The sequence below is a fragment of the Oncorhynchus nerka genome, linkage group LG13, assembly GCF_034236695.1.
Source record: "Oncorhynchus nerka isolate Pitt River linkage group LG13, Oner_Uvic_2.0, whole genome shotgun sequence".
In the NCBI taxonomy this organism is placed as follows: Eukaryota; Metazoa; Chordata; class Actinopteri; order Salmoniformes; family Salmonidae; genus Oncorhynchus; species Oncorhynchus nerka.
In genome coordinates this window covers 77004475-77027962 of record NC_088408.1, presented here as the reverse complement: position 1 = coordinate 77027962, position 23488 = coordinate 77004475, and the positions used below count along the sequence as shown (strand labels likewise).

Genomic DNA, 23488 nt, shown 5'->3' with positions numbered 1-23488 from the left:
TGTCTGTTCTACACAATTTATTACATCTGAATGTTCTGTAACTTAGCTGAATATGCCCCCTGCAGAGGGTGTGAAGGCTTTTTGTTTTAAACACTATTAGTTCAGTTGGCTAGGGAAAAGCCTTCTCTCCAGGACCACCAGAACCACTCTGTCATAAATGGTTTCTTCCCAGAGGTGTCCAGTGTACTCCAATGGTATTAGGAGAGTGTACCTCTACGGCTTGTGTAACCGATGTGAAATGGCTAGCTAGTTAGCGGGGTGCTGTTGAGGGTGGCTGTTGTTGATGTGTGCAGTGGGTCCCTGGTTCGAGCCCAGGTAGGGGTGAGGAGAGGGACGGAAGCTAAACTGTTACACTTGAAAGTCACAGCGTTCTACACCGAGATCAATAACACAAGTATTGATTGTGAAAATGTGCTTTGTAGTCTTTCCATAAGTTATACAAATTAAGATATGCGTGAGCAATATACTGAGCAATGATATCCACTCACTGGCCAGTTTATTAGGACCCCCCTTGCCTCCAGAGCAGCCCGAATTCTTTGGGGGCATTCTACAAGGTGTCTGAAACATTCCACAGGGATGATGGCATCGCACAGTTGCTGCAGATTGGACGGCGGTACATTTAATGTTGCAAAACAGCTCGTTCCTGCTCATCCCTAAGATGGTCTATTGAGTTGAGGACTGGGCAGGCCACTCAAGTAAACTGACCTCCCTGTCATGTTCCAGGCAATGATTTCCACTGCTCAATTTTCAAGTGTTGGTGACCGCATGGCCACTGGAGCCACTTCTTGTTTTTAGCTGATAGGAGTGGAACCCGGTGTGGCCGTCTGCTACAATAGCCCATCCGTGACAAGGATCAATGAGTTGTTCGTTCCGAGATGCCATTCTGCATATTACTGTTGTACTGCACCATTATTTGTCCCTTTGTGGACCGCCTGTTAGCTTGGACGATTCTTGCCCTTCTTCGATCTCTCTCATTAATGAGCTGTTTTCTCCCACAGGACTGCATGTTTTTTGTTTGTTGCACCATTCTCGGTAAACCCTAGACACTTGTGAGTGAAAAGCCCAGGAGGGCGGCCATTTCCGATACGGGGTCCGGCACGCCTGGCACCAACGATCATGCCACACTCAGTCACTTAGATCACTCGTTTTGCCCATTCTAACGTTCAATCGAACAGTAACTGAAAGCTTCGAAGCCTGTCTGCTTTATATAACAAGCCACGGCCAGGTGACTATAGGAGCGATCCATTTCCATGAACGGGGTGGTGTACCTAACAAACTGGCCGGTGAGTGTATTTTGGTGAAAATAATGACTGTATTGGCATAAGGGTAACAGCACCATACCATACAGTATTCTGGGTCGCACCAGTGGTCTGACTTTTTTTTAAAATACTGTCTAGGTCATTGTGTGGAAAGACTCAAGTGAGCGCTTGTATGTTTCTCTACCTATTGAAATGGAGGCCAGTGTTTCTGTTACACCATTACACGGGCTCTTTGTCTTTATTATTTCACAGGATACCTCATCTACAGTCTGTTATATACATTCAAATGTATATAATAAAAATACATTTAAAAGTGAATCATTTTTCAACCCTCTGGTATGTTTTACTTACTGGTTGTATTTAAACTATGACGTTTATGAATGTAACAATACAGTACAGAATGTGAATCACTTTATGAGTGTGAATTGAAACTTGTTCCATTACAGGGCAGTTGTCAATACGATGAATATGACCGGGTCATGGTCCTCTGGTCAGTAAGCGGTTGAAATACCCTTTGAATGAGACATCCATCCACATTGGTGGCAGGGAGGTTGTTCTAGCTTTCATGTCTAAACTATTTTCATGAACATGCTCGTCAAATATTTAGTCTGTCCAAATCATGTAAAGACCAGGGGATGTAATAACCATGTCAACACATGTTACACCCACAATGTTAATGCTGCCACCCTCTCACTGGGTGTAGACTTTGGTGATGTTGTTGTATTTGCCTTCAGGTGCCTCATACTGGGCCTTGGGCGGTGTGTAGCTGGGTCCCTGGTGGTTGAAGGGGAAGAGCAAGGGGTCTGGCCTCAGTGCTGCCTGGTAGAGCTCCTCTGACTCCAGCCTCAGCTCCTCCAGAGCCTCCCTCTGGGCCTCCACAGCCAGGCCTACTGCCTCCATCTCTGCCCGGTGTTGGGTCTGCTCGTAGCAGAAAGTCAAAATGTGGCACAGAAACTGGGTATATCAAAATGTCTACAAAGAAGGTACTGTCAATGGCTGCTCACTGATTTCTGCTTCCAAATATGACTGTAGTGATAGTTTAAGCTTACAAGATGACATTTACCTGTTTGTAGCGGGACCACTCCTTCAGCAGTAGAGCCCGACGTTCACTCTCCTCAAAGGGAAGCTGAGGAGCACCACGCACCCTAGGAAAAATGAACAAATAAGAGTAGGGACCTATTCAGGTGTACATTAGGACAGAGAAATTCATTTGGATTACACTAATAGTGTGTCACTCAACAGAACAATCAGTTAAACACAGCATCATACCCAATTTCAATCCATCAGCTGATTTTGGTGTGTTTCTAAGACTATTGCTGGAGATCACTATGGTAAGCAGGGTTCAAACTAAGCCACTATTGACTGTTGGGGGTGAAGCAACAGTAAATATTCCAAGCTTATGGATGTGCCTACTTCAATGGTAGGGTGTGCCCACCATAGTAACTCATGGTGGTGCCCAGATTTTGTATGGGAATGTCAGCCACTCCATTAATTTAAACACTAAAGGTGGGTGAGCCATACCTGGTCTCGTCCATGTATTTGGCTGGGGTTGTGAAGTCTTCAATGGGAATGAGCTCAGGAGGAACTCTCTCCAGCTTCTTCAATTTCTTCTTCAGTCTCTCTCTCACCATCTGCTCTCTACGAGGGTCCACTTTCTTCTTCTTCTTGGGCTCTGCTCTGTTAGAGCACACACAGGCAGAATGAGTGAAAGTTGAGCTTGTAGTGCATTTATAACAAATGGTGCCTAAGGGAACTGCAAAGAGAGGTGCAAAGTGCACCAGAGAACAAACACTTTATAGACAAAAAGATTTTCAACTTACCTTAGTGGCGCAGATGTCTTCAATGTGAGGACAGATGCAAACCAAGGACCTTGACTGACATGACCGTCCACTCCCATCAAAGAGCTGTGCAGAACAACATACCAAATCAGAGGAAGGGGAGAACTACTAGTTAGCTCAATCTAGCCACTGTAACAGATCAAATCAAGCTTTATAAAGCACATTTCAGACATGGAATGCAATGCGATGTGCTTTACAGGAAAAAACAAATGAAAATAAAAGCTGAAGTATTTACTACACAACAAACATGATAAAAAACGAAAAGAATGACAAACTGAACAACCAAAAAGCACCCTAAAGAAAGGCAAAGCTGAAAAGATGTGTTTTAAGAACTCTTTATGTCTACAGTTTCAGCCCCCCTCAGGTACGCTATTCTAGAGGCTGGGGGCATAATAACTAACAGCTGCCTGCCTCTTGGTCCTGGGCTTTGGGATAGTTAAAAGGCCAGTGCCAGAGGACCTGAGGGACCTACTGGGTACATAACTTAAATGCATGTCTGACATGTATTGGGGTGCACAATTGTGGATTTTTTTTTTTTTTAAACAATAGAATTATCTTAAAATGAATTTTAAAACTAATAGGCAGCCAGTGCAGAGACCTTAAAACCAGTGTGCTCTCAGTCTGGTCTTGGTCAGTACCCACGCTGCTGCATTCTGTATGTTTTGCAGTTGACCAATGGCTTTCTAAGGTAGACCAGACAGGATAGCATTACAGTAGTCAAACGTGCTTGTAATAAAAGCATGGATGAGTCTCTCTGTATCAGCCTGGGAGAAATGGTCGCACCATGGCAATGTTCCTTAGGTGGTAAAAAAAGCTATTTTGGTCACATTCCTAATGTGTGATTCAACATTTTGTTCAGAATCTAAAACACCTAGGTTATGTACCTGGTGTTTATTTGTATTGCCAGGGAGTTAAAATGTGCAGTTTGATTTTCTCTCTGTGCTTTGGCTCCAACAATAAGTACCTCGTCTTGTGTTGATTTAGCTTGAGGAAGTTGTGAGCCATCCAAGTAATTAAATCACTAATACAGTCTAATAATTTATCCGTGGAGCTAAAATCTTCTGGTGACACAGGAATGCAAACGTGTGTATTGTCTGCGTAGCAGTGAAAATCAAAGCTGTGCCTTCTGATAACACTGCCAATAGTTAAAATATATAAACTTAACACAACCAGACCCTAAATCGAACCTGGTGGAACTCCACTGCAGTGAATAGATAACGTAGTTAGCTAACTGGCTCAGGTTTTAGCATACAGCTGGATGAGAAAAGAAAACATGTTCCAACTGCTGTAGCTAACGTTAGCTAGCTTGCCTATGCTAACCAGAATTGCATGAGACAACTCACCTAACGTTAGTTGGCACTGCAGTCTGTCGGGACAATACCCTACATAGGGCACGCGATACAGCAATGGACATGATCGATATACTATTTGATTACTATTCAATCAAATCAGATGAAAGTTATTCACGTGTATCAATACATTTTATCATTGCGGTCCCCTTGACAGCCGCAGGACGGAAGTGCAACTTGAAACAGACGTAAATTTAGCTCGAGCTTCAGATGGACACTTTCGATCCCATTGTTGTAGCTCGCCTCCCTCACGTTACGTTGCAACTCGGTCTCGGAGCATGTCGTATTATTATGTACGTAAACATGATATGTTACGTTTAGTATGGTTGTATAAGACTGATGGTTACTTAGGTGGTTGGTTGAGGTGAGTGGCTGGGTGCATAACGCAAACGTTAGCAACACATTTTTGCTAATCAGCAACTTTTCCACTACTTACAACTTTGGGACTTCTTAGCATGTTAGCTAAACCTAACCTATATCCTAAATTGAAACCTAACCCTAAACTCTAGCCACCTAGCTAGAACTCGTAACATATTGTAATGACCTGACTAGATCATTAAGGAACAATTGTCCAGATTGAGGCTTGAGTTTACGAATTGACGGTTTATTAACCCAACTTTACACAGGCTACTGTTTGGCCGTAGCCCACGCCAAATAAATTAAAGATAAAACACAAGCCAACCGTGACCTTCTTTTGTGAAGGCCAGACATAGAGAGAACAAAAGCTAAACCTGGTCTTAACATCCAATGCTCCATCCCCCTGCCAACCCCCCTCCATGCCACTCCGCCAACCACCAGGATGCCCGGCATCAGAACATTCCAGGCATTCCCGTGATTGGCAGATAGCAGGTTGATTGGCATTTCGGATCCCGCGAACACTGGGTGCTGGTAAGTAAAACACAACCACCCACAAGCCTAACACATAACACACAGCTGTTGTCGTGGCTAATCATTTCAAAATATGACACTTGCAAGAACCTGTGAATTCAATAATAGACTTTTAATACAACGTATTGCAAGCCGGAGTGGTCCGCGGAACACACACACTTTTTCAGAGCATTGCAAGCCGGAGTGGTCCGCGGAACACACACACTTTTTCAGAGCACTCGCTCTGATTTATACACATACAACATATGAGTCCATCCCACATGCAAATGAAGTTACATCCCAATCTGTGCATCCTGCTTGTTCAGCCCAATAACGCCCATATCTGCTTTCCGTCAGATTATAATGATGACAAGACCCTTGCTTTTTCCCTGCACTGAGCTTAATGCGTTCTTCTGTTTGTGTGTTATCTAGGGTCAGCAGACTATGTGTCTCCTCTGTTTTTAGCGTGTCCAGCTATACTAAAAATACTATACATTCCTCTATGCTATCTGTTTGTGTGTTATCTAGGGTCAGCAGACTATGTGTCTCCATCTTTAGTGTGTCGTGTTGCCCTAGGCGCCTATGTGTCACCTTCCCTTCGTGTGGTCTGTTTTTAACGTGCTCAGCTGTTCCATACTCTCATGGCCTCCTCTGGTCTCCTCTCCTATACAATAGACAGTGCATTTTACCAGAATGGCAAATGCACTCTATAAGTGTATCTCTCTCTTGTGTTACAGTATTATGTTCCTCCATATATGTACATCATTCTCCCATACTGTCTCTGCGGGTCGCTACATAATCATACGTTTTGCAAATTCGTAACATATTGTAACGAAGGTCGAGGGTTAAAGACCTGCTCCCTGCTGTTTCATTACAATATTGCACATTTTGCAAATTTGTAACACATTGAGAGTCTTTCAAATTCGTAATATATAACACTTTTAGCTAATTCGTAACATATTGCACGTTTTGAATTTTCATAATATATAATGTGTTTAGTATATTTGTAACATATTGTACGTTTTGGTAATTCGTAACATGTCATGCAAATGGGTGATGGACATCCACAAATTAATACATACCATACGAAAGTAGAATATCATACTAAACGGAGTGTCCTTGATTTACATAAAGAATAACAAGATATGCTCTGAGACCAGATTGCACTGGTTACATCAGAGATACAATTTGTCAGTAACATTAGACACTTTTTAAAGTAAACATAGCTACATAACTGAATAAATATTGTACAAGTAACCATTTAACATTTCCTTACAGAAACATGTTGATCAGAGTTATTTTGTCGAATGTTGTTGTCTCAATGATTAGATACACATTATTTAGGCAAAAGGTCAAATTTCCACTAGTTACCACAGCCTCAATGTATAAATGGTCTATATTGTAAAAAAAATCATGAAAACAAGAATGTGCTTTTTGTCATAATTTAAGGTTAGGCATACGGTTAGCAGTGTGGTTACGGTTAGGTTTAAAAGCACCCTTTAAGAATATAAATTGTAGAAATAGGCGGGGTTTATGACTTTGTGGCTGTGGTAACTAGTGACGACCCAAGATTGCCAGAGTTTGTCATAAAAGCGCCCTTAAATTGACTCCCGGTTCAAACAGATACATTGACCTTCGTGGACGTAAGGAGGAATCAACGTTATGTCACTGCTCAGAAGTAAGTACTATTGTTATTTTTCATAAACCACGCGCCACGAAATGCATGCTTTAGTTTTCTGCTAACATGTTTATCTTGCTCTGCAAAGGTGTCTGCGTAGTAACGTTGATAGCTTGTCTGTCTGCCAAATTATAACTAGAAGCTCCAGACAGTCGACAAAGTTCAAACTATTGTTCATGGCTAGTTGCTCACTACTGACTATAGCCTACATTTGTGAATTTAAACTTTGTGTTCCCCTTTAGAGTTGTCACCGTTTAGCCTCCAGCTGTGATCATTATTCATAATGAATGAATAAAGGACAGTTGTCTGTCTGTCTCTACATGTAAACTTGTGTATTTCTTGTTATGTGTCTGCCCTCCACATATTCAACAACTGACAGTTGCCTCTATCGTTTCATTTCTAAAGGCTAGTTGAGTTGAAAATGAATGTAGGGTGAAGGTGACCGTGGCACTATTCATAGTTGCATGAGAATTGCAATGACACTGCAGTGGAGTTTTATGATAGAACTCTCAAACGTTTTTGCAGTGAGAGTAGGCAAGACAGCCTTTTTTTAAGTCCAATATTTTTACTGTTTTGTCACTCAAACCATGTCCAAAGCTGCAGGAAAGCTTGATTAGTCACCTCACACCGACTTCTCTTTCTCTCCATCCAGATGTGTTTATTGTGTCTGCTAAGCGGACCCCGTTTGGAACCTACGGTGGGGTGCTGAAGGATCACAGTGCAACAGACCTAGCAGAGCATGCCTCCAAGGCTGCCCTTGCTGCTGGGGGAGTTGCACCTGAGCTTGTCAACAGTGTTATCTTTGGAAACGTAATGCAGGTGTGTCTAAAACTCCAAAGAGCAAGCTGAGGCGAGGATAAACTCTCTTGGAAGGAAATGTGAGAGTTGACTTAATAAGACAGATTCTCTTTCTCTCCAGAGCTCTGCAGATGCTCCATACATTGCCCGTCACGTGGGCCTGAGGTGTGGGGTGCCCATTCCAGTGCCTGCTCTCACCGTGAACCGCCTGTGTGGGTCTGGCTTTCAGTCAATCATCAATGGCGCTCAGGTACAGTAGACGCACTAAGACTCTACATAGTCTACACTGTTACTCTCCACTGAGGATTTCTTAATGCGCCTCTGTCTGAACTGGACTCCTGCCCACTGTACACTATAATTAAAAAAATGTATATTATACAAAGTTTTTGGTCACAGAGACCCCAGGAAAGTTATTTCTGCTGCAGTGTCACCTACCCTTTTGTTTGTAGGTCAATTGTAGGTGCATGTTTTCTTCCTCTGCTGATTGCTTAGGAACATTTGCAGCCTTGTGCGTTTGTCCCCTTTAAGACCCTGTATGTCTCTGTAGGAAATCTGTTTGAAGGATTCAGAGGTGGTGCTGTGTGGCGGCTCGGAGAGCATGAGCCAGGCGCCATACGCTGTCCGCAACATCCGCTTTGGAACCAAGTTCGGACTCGACCTCAAGGTATTGAATTAATAAATGAGGAGCGGTAAGAACCAAATGTGTGGTTTTGATAAGTTTTGACTGCAAGAGCCCTTTAACAGCTGCTCTAAACCAATGCCAAGGACTAAACTAATGTGTTCTGTATTCTTTGTCTCAGCTAGAGGACACTCTGTGGGCGGGGCTTACTGACCTGCACATTAAGATCCCCATGGGCATCACAGCAGAGAACCTGGCAGTGAAATATGAGATCAGCAGAGACGACTGTGACAAATACGCACACCAGACCCAGCAGAGGTGGAAGGCAGGTTAGAGGTCAACCCTTACCATAACTAAGCTTAAATTGTTTACAATCCTTACTTAAGGCATGAAGACTGTCCTGATTTTAATAAGGAATTCCTGATTACCTGTCCTCGGTAAACCAGAAATACTTCTGTATCTTGTCATGACAATGAACAGTTTTTCCAGATTTCTATCTGAATGCTGACTACATCACTGACTTTTTCTGTGTTCGCTCTAAACCTTAGCCCATGAGGCGGGCCACTACACGGCAGAGATAGCACCCATTGACGTGAAGGCTAAGAAGGGCAAGGTACCCATGACCCAGGATGAGCACCCTCGTCCCCAGACCACCCTGGAGCAGATGGCTAAGCTACCCCCTGTCTTCAAAAAGGGAGGAACGGTTACTGCCGCCAACGCATCAGTGAGTTCTTAACAAAACCGATTCACTTCTGGGTCCAAAGCCCTTTCACTCAGTTCCTACCAGCGCTTGCTAACGGAGTATCACATTCAATCTGTCCCCAAGCACACCGGTTTTAAATGGCGTGCAGATCATTTTTGTGTGCTAGGATTAAATCCTGTGCTAGTTTTGAATGTACTGTTCTGCAAGATATGCTCCTTTTCAACAGGGTGTGTCTGACGGCGCTGCTGCCGTGGTGATAGCCAGTGAGGAAGCTGTGAAGGAGCACAAGCTCACCCCATTGGCAAGAATAGTGGCCTATCACGTCTCCGGCTGTGACCCAAGCATTATGGGAATCGGTGGGTGACTGGCAACATATCTCATGTACTTGATGAAAACATGTGATACAGCCAAATATAGTCCTTTCCAGCATGGCCATCTAGTGGTTTCTGTTGGTAAGATTCTGTCATTCTCCCCCTCAGGCCCAGTCCCAGCCATCACAGAAGCCCTGAAGAAAGCAGGTCTCACCCTCCAAGACATGGATCTGGTGGAGGTATGCTTGTCTAAGTTCATGAATAGGAAGTAGGAACTGGTGCAGGAAATCGCAGATATTGTTTTGCTTTACTCAATCTCCTTGTAGTGCACCCTATAGAATTGACTTCCTCCTTCTCACTTGCTCTGTTTCTCTTTCTCCTGCACTGACTTCTCATGTCCTCTTTCTCACCTTTGCTGTCTCAGGTGAATGAGGCATTTGCTGCTCAGTACCTGGCTGTTGCCAAGGCATTGGGTCTGGACCCAGAGAAGAGTAATGCTGATGGGGGGGCTATTGCCATTGGCCACCCCCTGGGAGCCTCTGGAGCACGCATCACTGCTCACCTGGTCCACGAGCTCAGGTAACTACACAAGTAGTCTTCTTACTACTCAGAGCACTACTTATCATTCTATGTAGTTCAACAAACAGTGTATCTGACCAATATACCACGGCTAAGGGCTGTTCTATACCTCAGCATACAGGAGCTAAACTAATAAATAACGCTATTCAATGGCTGAGCAATTCATATTATCTCACAGGTGAGTGATTTCCATTTTGTGGTTTTGCTCTCTCCTTCAGGCGGATTGGGGGAAAGTATGCTGTGGGATCAGCTTGCATCGGTGGTGGTCAGGGTATCGCCATAATCATAGAGAACACTCACTGAGGAACCGAGCAAACCATCCACAATTAGAATACCATCCACACTCTTAACACACACCACACCCTATATACTCAATAGAGTACATGCCATATACACACTCGAGTAAGACCTTATGTTTTTGTCCAAGGTAGAGTTTTCTTAGTATTGACTTAATGTAAGAATATCCACTTTCCAATGTAAATAAAAATGAGGCTCTTTGTACGTTTGACCCACACTTCAAATTAGACATGACTCCAGCATCTACACTCAGAAAAAAAATACAAAGCTCTCATAATTACTCCAGAAAATGGTTGCCGTTTCTCTGAACACAGAAGACAATGGTATTTGTATGTTTAGGAACATAAATGTCTAAACTTCCTCCTTTCTTGGATGTTTCATATTCCTGTTACCTTTTTCTAAAAGACAGTATGGTTGCCATACATGAACAATCTGCTTAAAGAGGCCTTGTGAATCTGAAGGGCTAACTCCTGTTTTTGTAAGTCTTTGTTTGCCTTGGAGACTATGCTAGCTCATAGCAGGACATACCATTTACATCTCACTCTAGTATATGAATAGTTGAGGTGAGTGTTATTGAGTTGAGGTAACCAATGTTGCTTTCTGTGGCAAGAGAAGTAACTGCATAATTGATCCAGAATTTCTTGCCTGAATTGTCACTCCTTTGCATGGATCACTATTGCCTTATCTACTGGATATATATGTAAGACGTGTGTGTAAGGTTGCCTGTAAAGATCTTTTTTTTTTTTTAATTAAAGTGAAAACCTGGGAATCATACATTGTAATGTGTGAGATTGTTGGTTATTCTTTATGGAGTATCATGTAGTAGTTACTAGGTCTTTCACTGTCTATTGCCTGAAGTTGACACCCCTTCAAAGTAGTGGCTTCAGCTGTTTCAGCCACATATGCAATCTCCACAGACAAACATTGGCCATAGAATGGCCTTACTGAAAACCTCAGTGACTTTCAATGTGGCACTGTCATAGGATGCCAGCTTTCTAGCAAGTCAAATTTCTGCCCTGCTAGAACTGCCCCGGTCAACTGTAAGTGCTGTTGTTGTGACGTGGAAATGTCTACGGGTAACAGCGGCCCAGCCACGAGTTGTAGGCCACACCATCTCAAGGAACTCGAGTGCCGTAACATGTAAAAATTCTCTTTGGTTGCAACACTCACTACAGAGTTCCAACCTACCTCTGGAAGCAACGTCAGCACAAGAACTGTTGGTCGGGAGCTTCATGAAATGAGATTCCATGGCCGAGCAACCACACACGCAAGCCCATGTGCAATGCCAAGCGTCGGCTGGCGTGGTGTTAAGCTCGCCGTCATTCGACTCTGGAGCAGTGGAAATGCATTCTCTGGCGTCTTGAATCACGCTTCACCACCTGGCAGTCTGACAGACAAATCTGGGTTTGACGGAAGCCAGGAGAACACTACTGGGTGCATAGAGAAAGGGTTTGCATAGTGCCCACTAAAGTTTGGTGGGAGGGGGAATAATGGTCTGGGGCTAGAGCCCTTAGTTCCAGTGACGAGAGAGCTTAATGCCACAGCATACAATGACCTTCTAGACGATTCTGTGCTCCCAACATTGTGGCAATAGTTTGGGGAAGGCCCTTTCCTGTTTCAGCATGACAAAGCCCCCATGCACAAAGTGAGGTCCATGCAGAAATTATTTGTTGCAATTGGTGTGGAAGAACTTAACTGGCCTGAACAGAGCTCTGACAACCCCATCGAACACCTTTGGGGTGAATTGGACCTTGGACTGTAAGACAGACCTAATCATCCAGCATAAGTGCCCAATCTCACTAATTATCTTGTAGCTGAATGGAAGCAAGTCCCCACAGCAATGTTCCAAGCTCTAGTGGAAAGCCTTACCATTAGTGGAGGCTGTTATAGCAGCAAAGGGGGGACCAACTCCATATTAATGCCCATGACTTTGGATTGAGATATTTGACGAGCAAGTGTCCATACTTTTGGTCATGTAATGTATCTCAGGATCCACATCGATATAGCAATGTGCTGCTCTGTGCAGTGTGTCTGCAATGAAGGTGACCTGGAACGCCACCGTAATCTTGGTCCTAGAAACTGGTCCTATGAGACTGTAGATGCAAATATTTTCATAGACAGCTCATCATTACTTGATGATTGCTGGAAATAATGTAGATTTGTCCATAAATTACAAATATGAACATTACTCCTCTTACCAGACAAATACAGCATTCATAAATTTAATTTACAATGTTTATTGACTATAAATTGTTTTATTTTATTGATAAATTAGTTGTTTCTCAAAGGACTACAAGGGCCAAGATTTGTTTGCGTTGTTTACGTCAACGTCAAATGCAACGTGGTTATATACGTAACTTCCCCGGATGTCGGTCTTTTTTTCATAGCAAAGGTAAGAATGGCTTCTCACCACACTACTGCATAAATAAAATCGGTCTTCATCCATACAAAATGCACCAAATAACCGCATCCAATTTATACGGGGCTATTGATTATGTCCTTAAGAGTATTTATGTTTGAATATGGTTGTTTTGTGTGTGATGATTTGTAAATAAATAGCGTTGTGTTTCGTAAGCGTAGGCCCACAGCCTGCTACATATCTCAACGCGTTGTAATTGAGCAGATTTCAGATTTGGCGCATGTTTAATTTCTATTCACTGGCCCTCACATTTGGCTTGGTTTCTAACTTAAGGTGAATGGTATAGCTAACGTAGCTACGACTTGTCATGCCGGTATATGCTCATGCTTGCGTGTACACTTTCTCCAGTCATTTTAAGGTGTTTTGTCAATTCTGTGAAATGCCTAATTAACTTGTCTGTTGAAATGTCCGTTTTTACCTGCACACTTGTGCTGTTATGTTACCAAGTTGCAGAAATGTTCATGGCATGCCAGTGTTGTAGTGACAGGCAATCATCCATTGATGGGGCCTGCTGATTTTGCTCTATAGTTTAACCATAGTTAACAGCCAAGTATTTTGGTTACCCGTTCTTGACTATCTGAAGCCACAATGTTCTTAGCGGATAGGTTTGGTGTGCTAACATCAGGCTAGCTGTCACGTTCTGTTTCAGCACCATATTGAAAGTAGCTAACTAACCAGCATCAGCCATTCATGATCCACTAGTAATGAATGTTCGACCATGGAATTACTACAATCTTATAAATCTATATTAGAGCAATATTTATATTGTAGAACTATCCATGGGTTTAACCCATTCTGTTCCCCCTCTCCCCAGATGGCAGAGGGAGACAAGAAGGTGGCCAAGAAGGCTCACTGCAGCCGGAACCCTGTCCTGGCCAGGGGCATCGGTCGCTACTCTCGCTCCGCCATGTATGCCCGCAGGGCCATGTACAAGAGAAAGACCAAGACCACTGAGACCAAGGTGAGCGAGGGGAGGCACACCGACTGGGGGAAGCGGTCACTTTTTGGTTCTCTAGATTGAACCTGTTAAACTTGTTTGGACCCCAGGAAGAGTAAGGCAGCAGCTAATGGGGATCCCTAATAAGGGTTTATTAAAAACTAGATGTTGGTTAATGTCGAGTCATTTGTGTAGTGTACGGAAAGCCTCAACATGTGCTGTCATTGCTTGTTTTAGATTGAGAAGAAGCTGAAGGTCAAGACCCCATCCACCATCACCAAGACTGTTGGCGGTGACAAGAATGGAGGCACTCGTGTTGTAAAGATGCGCAAAATGGTGAGTCTTTAGCTCACTCAAACATGGTTTCCTATATTGTGGTTGGCATCAAGTTTCTCTTGGGTTGTTGTAACCATTGCTGGATTTTGTAGCTCACTACCACATTCAGCAGATGAAGATTCCGGTTTGAGACGGATTTGGTCTGTCGTATACATAAAAGGCTGATTTTTACTTTTCATCGGTTCAATATACTGCATACAGTTGGGTCTGGTAGCAAGATGTGGCGTTGCTTAATTCTACACTTGTGAAGTTGTGTAATATCCCTTGACTCGTTTGCCCCCCAGCCCCGTTACTACCCCACAGAGGATGTGGCCCGTAAACTGAAGAACCATGGTAAGAAGCCCTTCAGCCAGCATAAGAGGAACCTGCGTGCCACCATCACCCCAGGAACCGTGCTTGTACTGCTCACTGGACGCCACCGCGGAAAGGTTAGATCGCATGCATTAATACTCATGCATGTGTCATTGAGTTGGATCATACCGTAACCTCACTCCAGCCCCACCACCTTAAACTGTCCTTGTCCTGCTAACTGGATGCCAGTGCAGGAAGGTGAGAACCCTCATGGCCAAACTCATGACACTGCTCTTACTCATAAATATCTGTTGCTTTCACACACTGAAGCTTACTCACTGTATAATTATTTTGCAAACAATAATATTGCAGATTGTGTGCTATGCATATGAATTTAAACCCCTTGTTGCTCTGCTGCCCTTTTGTGCCCTACATGTGATAAGCTGCCTGATACTCCCACACTGACAAATCAGTTCACCTTTTGCCCACACATAGAAACACGCACACATATAAGCCTCACACAGGCATACTGCTGGCATACTACAGTAGTTCCCACACACAGGACTGCGCCCACACACTGAATTCACCCAGCAGGTCCTGCTGCTATGGTGTCAGCTTTTAAGTGCGGCTCAATTGCCAGAGGACACTCGCAGCATTGTATTGGGAGCACATAAATGTGTAAAGTGGAACATTTCCATTAAACTCAGGTTGATGAACATCTGAACAGATTTGTTAAAGATTTATGTAATGTGTTTCCCTATACATTTAAATTGGCAGTGGCCTAGTACAATTTTTGTTGTACTATTTTTGTGGATAGTTTTGTTAATGCTCTTTATTCTAAGCCACAAGTTTGATGGTTTCAGCTGTGGCACTTGATTTTACCAGTAAGAATCTGGTAGGTTTGCGCTAGGCTGGAACTAAGCCTGTATGCCCTGTTTCAGGATCATGGCTGGTGATCTACTGTAGCATGTACATGTGGTAGATGTTGTCCTGTGACTGTCTCTTCTCTCTCCTCTCAGCGTGTTGTGTTCCTGAAGCAGCTCTCCAGTGGTCTCCTGCTTGTAACTGGTAAGAACAACCTGTGCTTTCTTTGAATTATTCTTATTCATCACAGTGGATTGGAAAAACAAGTGTTGCATAGTTATTTTCAGAATGTCCAGTGAGATTTTATTTCACATTCATGTCTGTGCAGCTGCAGTACCTCATCAGGTATCCATACCTACCTTGATGTGATGTTTTGAAAATATGCTCTTGCTATTTCAGTTCGAGCTCAATCCCCAACTTGCACTCCAACTTTTAGGTCCCCTGGCCCTGAACCGTGTCCCCCTGCGCAGGGCACACCAAAAGTTTGTCATCGCCACTGCAACCAAGGTTGACATCTCTGGCATGAAGATCCCCAAGACTCTGTCAGACGCCTACTTCAAGAAGAAGAGGCTGAGGAGACCCCGCCACCAGGAGGGAGAGATTTTTGACACAGAGAAAGAGGTAAACCCCACATTAGACATACACAACCTATACACACATGCACACTTTTTGTGATTTACAAACTATTGGGATGGAGTAGAGGTTAGGGGTAACTATTGAAGGTTGTCATTGGACTGGTAGCGTACAGGCAGTGTGCGCATAATAAGTTGGGGTAGGCAGCAACATAATTATAATAACTGGGCCACTGCAAATTGACCACAAAGAGATTGCATTTTAAAATAACAATTTTATACCTTGATTACATTTAGACACAATCACATTTCCTTTTTAAAATGTATTAGTGGGAATACTTTAACAGATTTCCTAAATAAAATATTTTTAGCTGGATTCCTGGTGTTTACTTGCCAGCTGGTTTTGGCCTGCGGACCGGACCCTGTTGCCGAACCCTGTACTAGATGAGCAATATGTGTATAAATCCAAATCCCTCATTCCTTAGAATGTTATTTGAAGAATAGTCCGTTTATCCAGATAGCTCTAATTGTTCACTTGGGTGGGGGTCTTTTGTTCAATAAATGGTAGATAACTACTTTCCTCTTTGGTTGTGGCTAAACTAGGTTGTAAATAGAAAATGCTTTTAATTGGTAGGCCACAAGCTAAAGTTGTCTGACAATCTCTTTTCCCCCTGCTACAGAAGTACCAGTTGACAGAGCAGAGGAAGGAGGACCAGAAGACTGTAGACTCTCAGCTTCTACCCCTCATTAAGAAGGTTCCCCAGCTGAAGGGCTACCTGCGCTCCTCTTTCTGCCTCTCCAACGGTGTCTACCCTCACAAACTGGTTTTCTAAATGTAATAAAGAGTACCACCACAGTCCTATCCCACCTTCTGGCTGTATGTGTTGAAGTTATGACATTTTCAATAGCCCATCAATAATTTTGAGGTGTCCTGGTAGACTCCCAGCAGCACCCTTGTAATTCAAAACTCAATGGGGTTGTGGCAGGCCATGGCATTCACGGAGCTTCAGGTGTTTGGTTGCTGCCATTGAAGTCTGTAGTATTGTCTACCAAATCAGTTTCCAGTTGGCTTTCATTCACCCCTAAACTAGAGAATATCTTCACTGGTATAGATTGAAGAGCTTTGTCAATTGACAAAGTATTCATGATTAAACTGACTACATTCACCTCCCATACAAGGATGTTGGGACAGGTACATGCAAAACCGTAACTCGTGTGGCCCTTGTTTCTAGGTCTGGACACGTCGCTGGCTGCTCTAAATTAAATTAGTAGCACACGTGCCCTCGATAAATGTTTTTGAATTACTACAAAATGTTATTAGGTTTCTAAATAAACTTCCTAAATAGGTCGTGATGCGGTGTCATTCTTCGCTCAAATGGAGGATATATTGAGTTGCCGGTGGTGTTAGCACACCAAACCTAACCACATTGTGGAAACAATGGTTAACGAGGCGCGAGTACCCTGACGGTCTTGAATTATTTTTTAGGTCTGGACCAGGGATCCTATAAATCCCGTTCTATGGTTTGGCCTAAATTAAACGACTGCTATAGGAAGATAAATGTTGCGTCGGTATGGGTCAAATATCCCTGGTTCGACTAGAAGTAACCGAAAGGTTCCTCGAACGAAACCGAGTTGACAGGTAAAAATGTCGTTCTGCCCCTGAACAAAGCAGTCAACTCACTGTTCGACGTCATTGTTGACAAGCCTAGTTAAAGGTTAAATAATTAGAAAGTAATCCGTGATCGCTGCTGTAGCCATCTAATCCGCACAATTGCTCTACTCGGAAACCGTACAGCGAAAAACTTGATTTTTTTTATTAAAAAAAAAGGTAGATTTTACGTGTTGCCTTTAGAGCCCTTGGTGGCAGATGTATGAACACGATTTTATGGATTATTTTGGAAAAGAGCCCTTTACCCCATGTGATCTTTGACATGTACCTTTATGGTAAAGTGAGTGAGGTGAGAATTGTCACCCACCGCATGTAGTGTCTGTCTATCATAAATAAAAATGGCCTCTTACACAATCAGTGCTGTCATTCTATCAACTTGGACAATCCACCTCGTGACAAGCTAGCGTCATAGCACAAATAAAAGGAGTGAACATAAGTAGCTAAAATAAAGTACTCCAAAAGATAAACAGAGCCAAACAATATCGCTTTAATAAAAATAAAAACCGGTGACATCAAATCTACTGTAGTAGAAAACAAAAATAAATACAAGTGTTTAATCTCACATGGCCATGTATTTTTTTTTCTTAAACAAAGCAGCACAGAAAAAGGCAGTCCCCATTGACCAGGGTGATAGCCTTTCTGTCGAGTCAGTATTTAATGGTCAGTTGGTGTTGAAGGTGCTGGGGCCGCTTAGCCAGATTTGAAAAGCAGGATGGCCACCTGGCCCAAGTAGAAGTAGATGAAATGCTTGGTCTCATGGGTCACATAGCTGCCAAAGTTCCTCCCTACGATGCAATGCCAGGTGGGGTTGTACTTCTTGTCAAACTCCTGGGAGGGGCAGAGAGGAATGCAGTGATGAATCAGACGCAGCATGCATTGACGAAACCATTATAAAGTGAGCTACTGAACAAAATTAGTGTTGGTCCCATGTTTCATTAGCTGAAATAAAGGATCCCAGAAATGTTCCACATAAAGTGCATCTCAAATTTGTTTACAATACCTGTTAGAGATTATTTTTCATTTGCCAAGATCAAATGATTATTTTTTTCACCTTTAACCAGGTAGGCTAGTTGAGGAAAAGTTCTCATTTACAACCTGGCATCCATCAAATCAAATTTTATTTCTCACATGCAGATACAACAGGTGTAGACCTCACAAGCCCTTAACACTGCAGTTAAGAAAATAAGTGTTTAGTAAAAAAAAATACAAATAATTAAAGAGCAGCAGTAAAATAACAATAGCGAGGCTATATACAGGGGGCACCGGTCAGTACATATTACCTTAACATGTAGGCAGAGTTAAAGTGACTATGCATAGATAAACAGAGCGTAAGCAGCAGCATGTTCAGGAGTCTTATGGCTTGGGGGTAGAAGCTGTTAAGAGGTCTTTTAGACTTAGACTTGGCGCTCCGGTACCGCAGCAAAGAAGTCTATGACTAGGGTGGCTGGAGTCTTGACAATTTTTAGGACCTTCCTCTGACACCGCCTAGTATAGAGGCCCTGGATGGCAGGAAGCTTGGCCCCAGTGATGTACTGGGCTGTACGCACTACCCTCTGTAGTACCAGGCAGTTGCCATACCAGGCAGTTGCCATACAAACCTTTTGAGAATCTGAGGACCCATGCCAAATCTTTGTCATATCTTATTCACAACTGTTTTTGGTGTGCTTGGACTATGTTAGTTTGTTGGTGATGTGGACACCAAGGAACTCAAGTGACACCTCTTCCACTGAGATGCAGTGCCTTAGACCGCTACGCCACTCGGGAGCTGTAACTGTACCTAGTAAATAATTTCATATAGTTTTCCCTTGATGTATAGTGAACCAGTAACTTGTCAGGCAGCTAACATTTAGTATGAAGGTCGGACTATTTAAACTCAATTTCATACCAAAACATCTCTTTACCCGTGTACGCAATTATACAGTTCCTTTGAGCGTCTAACATAACGCAACATCAAATCAATCCCCTGCAGCCCTGAGTGTAACTTTTGGCAAGAGTCACAAGGACTGTTCTGCATGGGGAATAGGCAGAGTTATTCAGCCACAGACCTAGCGGACTAAACTCGCCAGTGAAGAAAGTTTAAGTAACTTCACCCAGACTTTGTGGAATCTAGCTCCCACTGTCGATTCACAATACTTAAAAACGTAACTGGCCACATGTACTTAAGTTTGTCCTCTAGTTGTGATTGTTAGCAAAAATCCACACCTTTTCAATAAATGTAAAACGTTTGCTCATGCTGTTGCTATAAGCTAGCAACTCAGTGCAAATGCACCCATTGAATCTCAACAAGGAAACAGTGGTGGTATTTGACTAGTATTTATTGAAAAAGACCGCAAACAAAGGCACGCAACTACAGAGGCCAAACAGGTAGACTGTGGGCATTTAATCATTTAATTGACCTTGGGCGAATCCATGTATTATGGGCTAGATTCCACAAAGCCTGGTCTCCGCACAACGCTGTTAGTGAAGTTCAGTGACTTGCATGGACCACAGACCATGTTAGTCATTGACCTGTCATCTGGGTACCTTCTTGATGTATGCAGCGATGTCTTTCTCGATGTTGTACTTCTCCAGTGCCTGTGTGGCGCACTCCACTGCGTCCTGCTGCATCTCCTCCGACATGTCCGCATTTTTTATGACTGCTTTTCTGTCAGACATGGTTGCCCTAGGAAACGAAAACACATCACGGTATTAATGGCATGGGAGGATCAACATGGGTTCACCCAGCATTTAACGGTACTCACTTCTTCTATAAAGCGCTTGGCGTGTTAAGACTAATCCACTAGTAGCTAAAGCTGCATCTTCAGATCGGAGCTTAACACACAAAGCACCACTTGGCCGGCTGCCATGTAAATAACAGTTACACAACAGGCACATGGCATCCCTGGGAACTATTATTTTATCAACGTTGCATAACAATTTCCATCACCGCTACTGCGCAGTTTCTATGGATACGCTTCTAAAGTTAATTGCTAGCTAGAATTATGTTCTCCAAATAACCGGGGGTGACCTTTGCTTTGATAAATAGCTAGTTTGCTAGCTAGTTAACGTTTGTTATCAAGATTGTTACAGACAAAACAGCTAAGTTATACAGTAGCTGGCTAATACCATTTCCCCAAATGAGTCAAGAGTTAAAATGAGCTAACGTTAACATTCTGAGCAAACAGCATTATTTTCCTTTAGGTGCTAACTTACTTCGCTAACAACTCAGTATGTCAGGATATTAGCTAAGGTTAGGTGTCAGAATGGAAGTTATTGATAGCTGTCTGACAATCTAAACGTTAGCTAGCTTGCAGGTGAATCAACGTCAATTACCATTGTGTGCCACTCAACAGCAAATAACGGTTTCCACTAACGTTACTTATCAATTCGGATAGCAAATAAATAATATACCACCTCCTCCACTATGAACAAATGATAACGATCGACATCTCACAATAGCCAAGCTAATTTTTACCTAATTAATCCAACGCCGGTTGTCTCCGCTGTATGGACGCTTGGTTTCACAGCTACAACTCCCGCTAAGTAGTGGTTGACAGAAAGTAATGTGGGCGTGTAACTGACCGAACCCGATCGCACATATCTCCTATTGGCTACACCGTTACGCATTTGGTGTAGTTATTGGTTAATCTGTCGCAGCTTTCGCTGGTGTTTCTCATTGCATTTTATTTCAACCCATCATGCTTTACGGTTCCCACGCGTCATTGGTTTCGGTGGAAACCATTGTAAACAACAAACGTATCAGTTTCTAAACCATACTATACCACAGACAGAAGGGGTAACTTATAAATAATATCTTTCACTGTACTGTGTTTGATATTAGCTTGCTGCCTGCTACGAAAAGTCCTATCTGACGTTGGACTCCCGAGTGGCGTAGCGGTCTAAGCACTGCATCCCAGTGATAGAGTCGTCATTACAGACAGTAGTTCGAATCCAGGCTGTATCACAACCGGCCGTGATTGAGAGTCCCATAGGGCACAATTGGCCCAGCGTCGTCCGGGTTGGCCGTCATTGTAAATAATAATGTGATCTTAACTGACTTACGTAAATAAAGGTTAAATAAATGTTAAATTTACAACAGCTGGATCCCTTCTAGCCCTGACCTGCTTCTAACTGGCTGCTTTGCAGCAGACTAAAACAAAGCCAAAAAACCATAGAGAGCCTACTAAAATTACCGGGCTAAAGAGGGCTTGCAGTTGACGTACGACGCCTCCTGGCGTCCATGTTAGAACACCGCATTAACTATTCTGACAACAACAGCCGAGTGGCTCCCCAAACTGTATGATAACAGTCCATAAAATTAGTTTGATTAATCAACACGGTCTATCTGGGTTCAAGACCTGAACTCAAAATAAAGGTAAAATAAAAAAAACAGCTCTCAGTAACCGATCTGCTACGATCATTTCATCACTGGCAAATCAAGTCTGATTTCGAATTTAGTTGAGCTGTTACGCTAACCAGGTATAAACACTAAATTATCGAAAATTAGCTAGATAGCTTGTAGTCTAGCAATTAGCATGTATCACGTGAGTTTAACATTTTGGGGAAGCTAAAAATGCACCTTGATAAAGGATTGCATGCCTCGTCACTGCATTTGTGATGAGTAGATTGGATAGTGATCTCTTTTAGGCTATTAACAAGCGCGTAATTGTTAACGTTTCCTTTGCACTGGAAAATGTGGCCTTTGCTAAACATGTCATGCAACTCTACACTGAACTGGAGAAATCAGCACACTTTTTTTATACGATGGTAGCCTAGGCCTACTCTACTGACAACAGACCAATAAAAACGACATGGTCTTGAACGCAACCATGTAATCCAGGCCTATGAAGATGGGGTACTGGCTAAAAGGCATCCAGCCTTGGTCAAATTGTCCCAAAAAGTTGTTTTGAATTTTAGCTAACCCTTACCTAATTCTCAACCTGCAGCCTAAATTCTCAATCTGCTATGAAATGTCAAATATTACATTAATTTAACAAAAGCTGGATCCCTTCTAGCAATGACCACGAAGAGGAGCCTGGAGGTCACTATTGCACACACACAACAATAACAAAAACTCCAGTGATTGTCATATAGCCATAAAATAACCCAATGATAATTACAGCATTGGACAAAGGCCTCAATGTGATAAGACAACCTGCTGTGTTGACTGGTTGTTCGAGCCCACCATTGTCATCTTTATACGACACTAAAACACCTGAATGAATTAAACGCAACCCAACAATTAAGAACCCTGATTGTCTAGATGACCTGAAGTGATATTCTAACAACAGGTGTGCTTTTCATTTATGTACTACTGTAGGTTCACCAGCTGACCTATAAAAGACACCCACATCAACTGCATTCCCACTGTGAAGATGAATGCTGCAGCAGCATCAGTTTCTACTTAAACTACTTTGTTATTTTCTAAATATGAAAGGAGACATCCCTCAATTTTACAATATTGTTGTAATATGCCGTGTTTAATCTAAATGATTCTGTTGTGTGATTTGAGTGGAGCACCTTCACCTTATCTTTACAATTTAAACACATTTAGCATAGACAAATTGTGATAGTCTTTTATTTAACTAACTAAGCAAGTCAGTTAAGAACAAATTCTTATTTTACAATGACGGCCTACCTCGGGACCTAAAATATCTTAGGCATTATCACAATTGTAGCCCCAGAGAAACACACCGGGTTCAACTTGTCAACTAATCATCAGGCATGTTTGTCGGGGGCTACAACAAAAGTGTGCAGTTGGGGGTACTGAAGGACTGCCAAATGGGTTCACATGGCTGATATCCTGGAAAAAAATTGTGACAATCAAATAAAACTAAAGTGGAGATCTTACGAGTGAAGAAAAAGAAATCATGTTCATTTGAGAATACAGACAAAATTAGAGACAGATTCCCTTCCCATCTTTATTGTAGGATTGTGATCTATCATCAACACTAGTCATCTTGAATAATAGTTAAGTTAGATGTTTAAACTTGTTAACTTCAAATAATCAACATTTTCATATTTCAAAGTGTACAAGTAAGCTAACTTATGTAAAAGGTTAGACATATTAGTAACAAGTAGGCTATTACTAAAACAATTTAATGTGAAAAGAAAGTCAATACC

The 23488-nt window shown here is 42.6% G+C and overlaps 4 protein-coding genes across 4 annotated transcripts; 2 read left to right on the top strand and 2 right to left on the bottom strand.

Moving 5' to 3' along the window:
- Window positions 1–1464: 1464 nt before the first annotated feature.
- mrpl40 (mitochondrial ribosomal protein L40) lies at window positions 1465–4639 on the bottom strand. The gene is made up of 5 exons (XM_029678377.2): window positions 4441–4639; window positions 3080–3163; window positions 2781–2936; window positions 2323–2404; window positions 1465–2177 (listed from the first exon to the last, which is right to left on the bottom strand). The coding sequence occupies exons 1-5, from the start codon at window positions 4509–4511 to the stop codon at window positions 1950–1952; spliced, it is 621 nt and encodes a 206-aa protein (XP_029534237.1). The 5' UTR covers window positions 4512–4639; the 3' UTR covers window positions 1465–1949.
- Window positions 4640–6861: 2222 nt separating this feature from the next.
- acaa2 (acetyl-CoA acyltransferase 2) lies at window positions 6862–10489 on the top strand. Its single transcript, XM_029678376.2, has 10 exons — window positions 6862–6991; window positions 7644–7810; window positions 7911–8039; window positions 8337–8453; window positions 8590–8737; window positions 8957–9132; window positions 9338–9467; window positions 9591–9661; window positions 9847–10001; window positions 10220–10489. The coding sequence occupies exons 1-10, from the start codon at window positions 6976–6978 to the stop codon at window positions 10302–10304; spliced, it is 1194 nt and encodes a 397-aa protein (XP_029534236.2). The 5' UTR covers window positions 6862–6975; the 3' UTR covers window positions 10305–10489.
- A 3018-nt stretch (window positions 10490–13507) lies between these two features.
- On the top strand, window positions 13508–16579 carry LOC115140185 (large ribosomal subunit protein eL6-like). The gene is made up of 6 exons (XM_029678373.2): window positions 13508–13678; window positions 13892–13990; window positions 14275–14418; window positions 15301–15349; window positions 15582–15766; window positions 16398–16579. Exons 1-6 carry the CDS (start codon window positions 13532–13534, stop codon window positions 16548–16550), a joined length of 777 nt encoding a protein of 258 aa, XP_029534233.1. The 5' UTR covers window positions 13508–13531; the 3' UTR covers window positions 16551–16579.
- Window positions 16580–17537: 958 nt separating this feature from the next.
- On the bottom strand, window positions 17538–21007 carry LOC115140186 (dynein light chain 1, cytoplasmic-like). Its single transcript, XM_029678375.2, has 3 exons — window positions 20841–21007; window positions 19910–20048; window positions 17538–18214 (listed from the first exon to the last, which is right to left on the bottom strand). Exons 1-3 carry the CDS (start codon window positions 20990–20992, stop codon window positions 18077–18079), a joined length of 429 nt encoding a protein of 142 aa, XP_029534235.1. The 5' UTR covers window positions 20993–21007; the 3' UTR covers window positions 17538–18076.
- Window positions 21008–23488: the final 2481 nt, after the last annotated feature.

Coding starts and splice junctions, on each gene's coding strand:
- acaa2 (XM_029678376.2), top strand. Junction 8,454..8,589: donor AGTTCGGACTCGACCTCAAG/GTATTGAATTAA, acceptor TCTTTGTCTCAG/CTAGAGGACACTCTGTGGGC. Junction 8,738..8,956: donor CCAGCAGAGGTGGAAGGCAG/GTTAGAGGTCAA, acceptor TCTAAACCTTAG/CCCATGAGGCGGGCCACTAC.
- LOC115140185 (XM_029678373.2), top strand. CDS start 13,532: ATGGCAGAGGGAGACAAGAAGGTGGCCAAGAAGGCTCACTGCAGCCGG. Junction 14,419..15,300: donor CTGGACGCCACCGCGGAAAG/GTTAGATCGCAT, acceptor CTCTCCTCTCAG/CGTGTTGTGTTCCTGAAGCA. Junction 15,767..16,397: donor TTTTTGACACAGAGAAAGAG/GTAAACCCCACA, acceptor CCCCTGCTACAG/AAGTACCAGTTGACAGAGCA.
- mrpl40 (XM_029678377.2), bottom strand. CDS start 4,511: ATGTCCATTGCTGTATCGCGTGCCCTATGTAGGGTATTGTCCCGACAG. Junction 3,164..4,440: donor GCAGTGCCAACTAACGTTAG/GTGAGTTGTCTC, acceptor TGTTCTGCACAG/CTCTTTGATGGGAGTGGACG. Junction 2,937..3,079: donor AAGACATCTGCGCCACTAAG/GTAAGTTGAAAA, acceptor GTGCTCTAACAG/AGCAGAGCCCAAGAAGAAGA.
- LOC115140186 (XM_029678375.2), bottom strand. CDS start 20,992: ATGCGTAACGGTGTAGCCAATAGGAGATATGTGCGATCGGGTTCGGTC. Junction 20,049..20,840: donor ACCGGCGTTGGATTAATTAG/GTAAAAATTAGC, acceptor TTCGTTTCCTAG/GGCAACCATGTCTGACAGAA. Junction 18,215..19,909: donor TCGCTGCATACATCAAGAAG/GTACCCAGATGA, acceptor TGCCCCTCCCAG/GAGTTTGACAAGAAGTACAA.